Raw genomic sequence first — 9890 nt, 5'->3', positions numbered from 1 at the left:
AGAGCGGATCTAGGTACAACAGGAGTGGCTTGTACAACGAGCTGATGAAGATATGGATAACGGCGTGTTGGAGGCACTACTGAAATATGGATACCAGGCTAATAAGCCAATTCCATCCAAGAAAGACCTGCCATTCTCCCAACGGATCCTTAGCTATGAGAATGATAGGAAGTTCGAACCCCATGTTTTGCCACATTACAATGGTGAAGGAAATTCAGAAGCCCATGTCCGCCAATATAAAGAGCTTATGGATGTTTATTATACCAATAAAGGGATCATATGCCGACTCTTCCCAGTAACTCTAACCGAACCAGTTTTTTTTATTACTTTCAGTCACTGGCACCTGGATCCATCGAAGGGTGGGAGTAGATGAGCAAAGAATTTTGTGTGAAGTTTGCAGGGTGTATACCACTGATGATTGCTTGTCGAAAGTTGTATGATCTGGTGGAGAGGACCAGCCACCAAGAGAGTCTATTGACACATTCAACAAGCTATGCGTATTGATCATAAGATTTGACCTTAATACTGCAATAGAAACAGTGATCCGCAATGCAACATGTGAATGGTTGAGGGAGGATTTAGTGACAAATCGCCTAGAGACCCTTATGGAGCTAATCGACATGTCTAAAATTTTTATGGATTTAGATGACATAAAGAAAGAAGGGTGATGCTGAAGAGTCGAAGGATAATGCGAATGAGGTAACTCGAGGCTTGTCCAAAAAGCATAAGAGAACTGTCCAGGAACGACCAACTTACACCCCATTAAACTCCACCATAAAGGAGATTTTAATGTGGATTGAGAAAAGTCCCTATAAACAAGATATGTAATATCCCGTAATTAAGGCAAGGGTTCATGTCGGGAAGAACCCTAGGGCACATTGCAGATTTCACAGAGCCAATGGCCATGATACGAAGGCCTGTTGGGAATTATCAAGAGAAATTGAAAAGTTGATTGAAAGAGGCAAACTTGACATGTTCGTCAAGGATAACGACAAACGAGATTCGGAAGGAGATAAACAGAAATCAGATTAGAAGAAGAAGAAGAAGTCTAAAAGGGTGATAAATATGATAGTCGGTGGACCCGATTATGAACCATCAAGCAAAAGGTCCAGAACATCAAGCTTTGGGAGGAGTAATACCAAGAGACATGACAAACTCAATTATTCATTCACCGCATTTGGGAAGGTTAATACCCCTCATGCGGATGCATTGGTGGTTACCATATCCATCGAAGGATGGGACATGAAGCAAGTGATGATTGATACATGAAGCTCATGTAATATCATCACGAAAGAAGCATTCACCAAGTTGGGGGTGGATCCGGTGAGAATCGAATAGACATTCGTGGATATCTTAGGAGTAACAGTGCATATGACACAAACCAAAGGCCAAGTGGTGCTGGAATGTGAGATGGGAGATGAAGAGCAAACTTGGAAGGGAGATCTAGAGTTCTCCATATGGATGGCCAATTGGCGTATAACGTCATTCTAGGCTGGCCATTCCTTTCGGAGACAGAAGTGCTGATCTCCATCAAGCATTTGGCAATCCATATCCCCACATGAAACATACTCTGCAACCCTGTTGATTCAACCTCTGAAGAAAGAGGAAGAAAATGATGAGCCAGTAACAACGAAAATAGGAAAAACAAAACTTCTGGTGATAGCAACGAGGAAGAAGGTGAAGATCTCCAAAAGGTTACAACCATGAGTAGTTGGACGGATGTTTTTTCACCAGGAGTAGCCGCTTCCTCCTCAGACTCGGGCATATCGTAATACTCCGGTTCTGTGCCAATAGGGATCAATGCCTTTGGATCAATTAGTCTAATAATAGGGTTGTCCCTTTTGTACGCCAAGTACATCTGCTCTCCATACCAGTAGATGCAAATTCCACTGGTGTGTCTGAATTCATCCGCGTCCTTCTTCACCTGAACTGCCCTGGCGTCACTTTCCACCAACTTCTCATTTAGTTTTTAAACCTCCTCCTTGTGGGCCTTTAGAAGGGAGGCATTAGCAGAGTTATTTTCCTTCGCTAGGCCAAGCTCCCCATCTAGCTCCTTAACACGCTTTTTAATTGTAATACACCCAACAATCACTTGCCTGACCACCATGCCATGGTCGAATGCCTGAATCAAAAGGGAAGAGGTGACATCAAACGATCGAGAATCATAATTAAGGGAATAAGGTAAACTTACTGCCATGGACTTCCTTATAATGTGATTGGCGTGTCCTAGTGCATATATCTTATTTCGCTTCTCCAAAATCGAAGGAATCTTGCGATGGATTCATCAATGTCATCTAGAACTTTGACATCCATCAGGGTCAGCTTCTGCCCATATTTGGCATACCAATAATCGCCGAGAGAAGGTTTCACCAACTGCGAGAAGAAAAACACAAATGAACTTTCCCCTTGTTGTTTAAATTCTTTTAAAAGAGAGAGGGGCGCGACGCTTCGAAAACTGAGAAAGCTTGATGACGTATCAAAATCCTACTGGCTTGAGGAAACGTGCTTGACAGATGAGCATTAGATGCAAAGCATGCCTAAAAGTTGAACAACCTTAAAGGGCTTTTTAGGCTTTTAAGGACGGGCTTTTGATAACACTCAAATTCGGGAACATTGACATCAATTGTTAGCAATAGGCGAATACATAGAAAGGCGGAGAAGCTGAGGAGTCCCATGATAAGGCATGCAAATTTGCATGGGACAGGTTCACCTTCAAGGTCTTATGACAAGAGATCCGCCTAGGGAACCTTGTCTCATGAGAATCGCAAAAGGCAATGTCTATCGAGAGCCGTGCAAAAAAACTGGCTGAGGGATTCGTTAGAAGTTGGTGGAAAGAGGATAAAGATGGAAAATGTATATTACCACATTGTTTTACCTCTTATACGTTTATGCAGAATCCCGAGACAATCGTTATTCCTTCTAGAATGAGGAAGATGATAAATATGTGAACGGTCCAATTAGGGCGAGCACGTCACAAGAGAGTATATATACCCCAAATTAGGGTATTCTTAGAGATAAGTTAACAACATTATCCTCAATATATTTTAGTACCCATTAATTTCCCAATATAGTATTGACTTTATCATCGGAGGTGCCACAGCCAAATCCAATGGCGCCTCACCAACGATAGAATTACTAGTAGATCCATCCACAAAGAAGGTGCTGTTATTAGTAATTTGTATATATTAATTTAGAAGAAAATTATGGAATTTTAAATTAATTTTAGAAGAAAATGATGGAATTTAAACTTGTATTTGGTTAAAAAAAAAAGCACATGTGAAATTACTGTAATATTTAGTATCCATTTAGTTGTATTTTGTACGAGTTACTTTTCTTACTTTTCAATTCCAAATAGAAGATTAAAAAGTGTTTGATATATGATACAACGTGATGTATTCAATAAACTTTTCCGGTCAAGTCTTCTAATCACCTAAATCAATAACAAACTGTTAGAGAGGAACCGAATTCCGACATCCTCTCTCCGATGCTTAAATTAGTACGGTACTTAGAAGTAAAAATAACTTGAAAGCAAATGACAGTAGATTGTGTGTAATTATGACGTACATGGGGCTTAGATTCCAAGGCTAAATGGACAATCATGTACATGAAATGTTTATGTACTTTACATGTGTTAGCTTCCGATTGGCTTTGATAATAAGTTGTATATGTTTCATCTTGTGATTGGCTTTTGACTCTTTCCCTTTATATCATTCCGCAATACACGATTTGATTTAGGGATTAGGAGCATACCTTTGGAATCCGGGACAACCATTGGACTACATGTCCTCTTAGGCAGCTTTTTGAAGAAGTTCCCCCTACAAGCTAGCTTTCGTAGTCTATGTTAGATTCGGTTAGGCCTTTGCCCAATCCTATTTATTTTATGCTATATCACAACGTGAATATTACTCGTCACGTGGCATTTAAGAGGCTCAAACTAGCACTCTGGAAAGGAGAACATGTGCCACCTCCATAGCCAAATTGGACAATAGGACTCCGTATTAGAGATATCAACTCGGGAAGTCTCAAAAGATCCAGTCAATGATCCATCTGTTACAAGAATTACACTCGATCCCATGAATCACATGCCTAATTGGCTAGAGGAATATCAAGCCTCGGTATCTAGGCGTATGTTCACCTATCAATAGATGACACGTAACACATCTGGTTCCTAAACTCATATCCGTCTTCCACATCGATCACAATATAAATAGAGGAAGCTCGACTCAAGGTACACTACTTACACCTATGATTTACTATTGCGTTCAAGTCTTACCTCAAACTGACTTATGCATATGAGCGAGATGGGCCCCTTTGACATTATTTCTATCCAATTGTAGGTTTCCAAATGGACTTTCAGGACTCAACCACATCAAATTGATGCGGTGAGCGTGGAACAAACACAACAATGACTCGCTTAAGCAGCTCTATCCAACTTCCCTCCTCCGATACAGTCCTTGCATTCGAAGTCCAAATTGAGGTGGAAAGTTAAGTACGGGGACCGTTTCAGGCTGATCGCGACCGAGCTCTGAAAATGGTGGAGGACATTAAGGCCTTAAAAGCATAACAACAAAGCCTTTTAGGCGCAATCTCGACGATTGGCAGAAAACCTGAGATTTGTCCATGAAGTCGTTAACATCATGCGACAAGAACACGCCATCCAAATAACTGAGGTTAAAGAAAAGTTATAGATAGCAAAAGAGACTATCAGGTATATGAATAAACTTGAGAATAGCAATTGCTCGATTGGACACCATATTGTCTTAATTAATTATGTTGTTATGTAAAAATTATTAATTGTATATTAGTTGAGTAAATAAGTAATGTTTTATGATAAGTGAGTCCTACATATAAAAGTAACAAATAGTATGTACTTTACCTCGAATTAGCTGTCCTTTTAAAAAATCGTGAATAAATTTATTGTAAATTACTAATCAATTGAAATAAGACAAAATGATAAGACTGAGGTGCTGTTTGATAAAACTGAAAATTAAGTGCTGAAAAAATAAGTACTGAATTTTAAGTGCTGAATATTATAAGTGCTGAAAGTATTGAATGATTTAATTTTATAAAAATATTAGTTGATAATATTTAACTTAAAATGTTAACTTAAATAATTTGACTTATCAAAATAAGTGATTTTTAACTTAATTAATTAATTTAAGTGGTAGAGAAACAACTGTTATCAAACGCATTTAAATTAAATAAGTGCTTAACATTTTAATTTAAGTAATTAAGTGCTTAACATTTTCTTGTATTTTTAAAGTTTCAAATATGATATTGTTAATAGTTGCCGTTAGTATATATACACAACTACAACAACAACAACAACAACAACAACAACAAAGCCTTAGTCCCGAAATGATTCGGGGTCGGCTAACATGAACCATCATATAAAACCGTGAAAATCAAGTCGTGTCAGCGACACAGATTCGCTCCCTCCACTCCGTCCTATCCACTACCATATTTTCCTCAATTCCCAATAAACTCATATCACTCTCGATCACCCTCCTCCAAGTTTGCTTAGGTCTTCCCCTACCCCTCACCACTACATCCCTTTGCCACTCTTCGGTTCTCCTAACCGGCGCATCAAGCGCTCTACGTCTCACATGGCCAAACCACCTTAGTCGGTTTTCTCTCATTTTATTCTCAATAGATGTGACCCCTACTTTTGTCCTAATTATTTCATTACGCACCCGGTCCTTTCTCGTGTGACCACACATCCATCTCAACATACGCATCTCCGCCACCGACATCTTATGGATGTGGCAGTGTTTCACTGCCCAACACTCCGTACCATATAACAATGCTGGTCTAATTGCCGTCTGGTAGAATTTTCCCTTCAATCTATTAGGCATGCCGGGATCACAAAGGAAACCCGTAGCACTCTTCCACTTCGACCAACCAGCTTTAATCCTATGAGCAACATCTCCATCTACTTCTCCATCCGTTTGGATAATAGATCCTAAATACCGGAAGCAATCCGAGGCCTGAACAACTCTCCCATCTAGGATGATTGTCCCTGCCTCCCTACTCCTACGGCCGCTAAACTTACACTCCAAATATTCTGTCTTACTTCGACTCAACTTAAAGCCTCTAGATTCTAGAGTTTGCCTCCATAGTTCCAACTTCATCTCCACTCCTTCTTTCGTCTCCTCAACCAACACAATATCATCTGCAAACAGCATGCACCATGGTATACCATCTTGAAGTGAACTTGTTAGTTCATCCATAACGATGGCAAAAAGAAATGGGCTTAGTGCGGAACCTTGATGCACTCCAATCGTAATAGGAAACTCTTCAGTCTTCCCAACACTAGTACGTACACTCGTGCATACTCCCTCATACATGTCCTTTATGATGTCAATATATTTCCGCGAAATGCCTTTCCTTATCAAGGCCCACCAAAGTACTTCCCTTGGTACCTTATCATATGCTTTCTCCAAGTCAATGAAAACCATATGCAAGTCTTTCTTCTTATTTCGATAGTGCTTCATTAATTGTCTCATTAGATGGATGGCTTCCATAGTTGATCTTCCCGGCATAAAGCCAAACTGGTTTTCCGAGATCTTCACCGTCCTCCTTAGCCTTTGTTCAATCACTCGCTCCCAAAGTTTCATAGTGTGACTCATTAATTTGATTCCCCGATAGTTGGCACAATCTTGGACATCGCCTTTGTTCTTATACAAAGGGATTAAGGTACTTTTCCTCCATTCTGATGGCATCTTATTGTTTCTCCAAATTTTGTTGAAGAACGTCGTCAACCATTCGATTCCTCTTTCTCCCAAACATCTCCAAATCTCAATAGGGATGCCATCAGGTCCTACTGCTTTCTTCAACTTCATCTTACTTAATGCCATTTTGACTTCACCCTTTTGAATTCTCCGCAGGCATTCATGATTTATCATATCGTGATGGATACTTATATCTCCAACATCTTGTTGGCGATCTCCATTAAATATGTCATCAAAATAGGACCTCCATCGTTCCTTGATATCCTTATCTCCAACTAGGACTTTCTGGTCCACATCCTTCACACATTTAACTTTTCCGAGATCTCGCGTCTTCCTATCTCTCATCCGAGCAATTCTATATATGTCTCTTTCCCCTTCTTTCGTATCCAATCTTGTATACAGATCCCGATTCACCTTTGCTCTAGCATCTCGTATGACCTTCTTTACTTCCCTTTTAGCCTCTTTGTATTTTTCGTAGTTCTCGTCACTCCTACATTTCCCCAATAGTTTATAGGATTCTCTCTTACTCTTTACTGCTTGTCGTACTTCTTCTGTCCACCAAGATGTGTCCTTACCCGGTGGCATGCTACCTTTAGATTCCCCTAGAACTTCCTTCGCTACTTCCCTTATACTATGCTCCATCTTATTCCATATCGAATCTATATCTGAATCCATATTGCAAGTCCAAATATCTTTTTTGGTCATCTCATCCACAAATTTTTGTTGATTCTCCCCTTGCAATTTCCACCACTTAATCTTAGTCTCTACTTGAGGTGTTTGTTTTCTTATACATTTCCTACTTCGAAAATCTAGCACCACTACTCTATGTTGGGTTGTCGTACTCTCACCAGGGATCACCTTACAATCAATATAACTCTTTCTCCAAGCACTCCTTACTAAGAAGAAGTCAATTTGGCTCGCATTACCGCCACTCCGATAAGTCACTAAGTGGGATGTTCTCTTCATAAATCATGTGTTCATGATACTCAAGTCATAGGCTGATGCGAATTCCAAAATATCATTTCCTGCTTCATTCTTATCTCCAAAACCATACCCTCCATGAAACACTCTCAAACCCATCTCGCCTAGAACCCACGTGTCCATTGAGATCACCCCCTAGTACCATTTTTTCATCCCTAGGAACCTGTTGCACCACTTCCTCTAAGTCATCCCAAAAAGCTTGTCTTATAGACACATCTAATCCTATTTGTGGCGCATATACACTAATGACATTCACAACCTCATCCCCTATCACTAGCTTAACACTCATAATTCTATCGCTCTTCCTAGACACCGCTACTACCTCATCAATATACTCCCTATCAATAAGAATACCTACTCCATTTCTACCCTTATCCTTTCCTGAGTACCAAAGCTTATAACCCCAAGGAGCTATCTCTCTAGCCTTAGCTCCAACCCACTTGGTTTCTTGTAGGCATAATATATTTATTCTCCTCCTCTTCATAACATCTACAATTTCAGCTAATCTTCCTGTCAAAGAACCTATGTTCCATGTCCCAAAGCGTAACCTACTACCCTTACCCCTACCCCTACCATTACCGTGGACTAGCTTATTTACCCGCAACCCTTGCATATTTGACACCACCCCCGGGTCCTGGGGTGGCGCGCCGCTTCGAGGCGACGACCTAGCAACCCTTGCACATTTATCACTACACCTGGGTCTAGGAAGTGCAGCGCGTCGCTGAGTAGGGAACGCCCCAACGGTATTTATATTATGGTTCATGTCATAAGATGTGACTAAGTTTTACGCTGGCCGCCACAAACCTACCGCAACCCTCCTCCTTTGTCCGGGCTTGGGACCGGCTGTAAAGGCCACCAAGTGACCCTCACAGGCGGAGTTATATATACACAAAAGAAAAAAAAAAAAACTAAGGGCGTTTTGTTACTTGCACCCTAAGCACAATGCTTTTTAAGTTTGTAAAATATAAGAAAACATAAATGGGTTTTTAAGAAAAATATCATTCATGTATAGTAGAGTGAACTTTTTAATTATTGCTGTTTTGTGAGGGGCCACAACCTTTTTAAAATCAGGTGAAAAAGGTCTATATAAGAAGCTAATACAAAATAATATATGTAAGCTAAAGAAGAAAAGAAAAAAAAGCTGTAACTTAGCTAGAGACAGACAGAGAGAGAAAGAGAGGGAAGGGAGTGTTTGTTGGAAGGCAAGTAAAGAATTAAGAATCCATTATTGTTTGGAAGGAAGTTCCTTGCAACTTCTATGTTTGTTTTGCTAAGGTTTGGTATAATATAAATATATCATCTTTCTTTTCTTTTCTGTCTATCTCTTGCATTCAAAGTTTTTGTTTGTAACATCATAATTAAGATGGGAGTTAGTGGTACTTTGGAGTATTTATCTGATTTGATAGGAAGTAGTGGTCATAAACACAAGAAAAAGAAGCAATTTCAGACGGTAGAACTCAAGATCAAAATGGACTGTGATGGTTGTGAGCTTAAAGTCAAGAATGCCCTTTCTTCCTTAACTGGTAACTTGTTTTTACTATCTTCTTCTTCTTGTTAATTTTGGGTTTTGGGAAACTAATTGTGTTTAATTAAATGAATAATAGGAGTTAAGAAGGTGGAGATAAACAGAAAACAGAGTAAGGTGACAGTAACAGGGTACGTAGAGGCAAACAAAGTATTGAAGAAGGCAAAGACAACCGGGAAGAAGGTTGAAATTTGGCCATATGTGCCTTACAATCTAGTGGCTCAGCCTTATATGGCTCAAGTTTATGACAAGAGAGCTCCTCCTGGTTATGTCAGGAATATTGAACATACTGCTACTTCTGGAACTGTTACAAGACATGAGGACCCTTATGTCAACATGTTTAGTGATGACAACCCAAATGCCTGCTCTATTATGTAATCTATCCAATTATCTATTCTCTTTGTAAAATATTCACTATCTAGTAGGGATTTTTGTTTGCCTCTTCCCTACCTAGCTTGTTTCTTATTTTTCCTTAACCTAATGTGTTCGTGACTGTTTTCTTGTCTCTCTGTATACTAATTTGTTTTAAGGCTCTCAATTTCTAATAAATATGATTTATAAACATAACTGGTTTGACATGATCTGGTTAACACGAATATCATATAAATCTCGGTTATGATCCGGAAAACCATTTCGAAACCCCTAATTTGCTT

General features: G+C 39.5%; 1 protein-coding gene across 1 annotated transcript; it reads left to right on the top strand.

The window, feature by feature from the left end:
• The first annotated feature begins 8841 nt into the window (after positions 1 to 8841).
• Positions 8842 to 9742, top strand: LOC136230096 (heavy metal-associated isoprenylated plant protein 23). The gene is made up of 2 exons (XM_066019037.1): positions 8842 to 9235; positions 9317 to 9742. The coding sequence occupies exons 1-2, from the start codon at positions 9076 to 9078 to the stop codon at positions 9613 to 9615; spliced, it is 459 nt and encodes a 152-aa protein (XP_065875109.1). The 5' UTR covers positions 8842 to 9075; the 3' UTR covers positions 9616 to 9742.
• Positions 9743 to 9890: the final 148 nt, after the last annotated feature.

The sequence above is a fragment of the Euphorbia lathyris genome, chromosome 5 (assembly GCF_963576675.1).
Source record: "Euphorbia lathyris chromosome 5, ddEupLath1.1, whole genome shotgun sequence".
NCBI lineage: Eukaryota > Viridiplantae > Streptophyta > Magnoliopsida > Malpighiales > Euphorbiaceae > Euphorbia > Euphorbia lathyris.
This window is presented reverse-complemented; position numbering and strand designations above follow the sequence as displayed.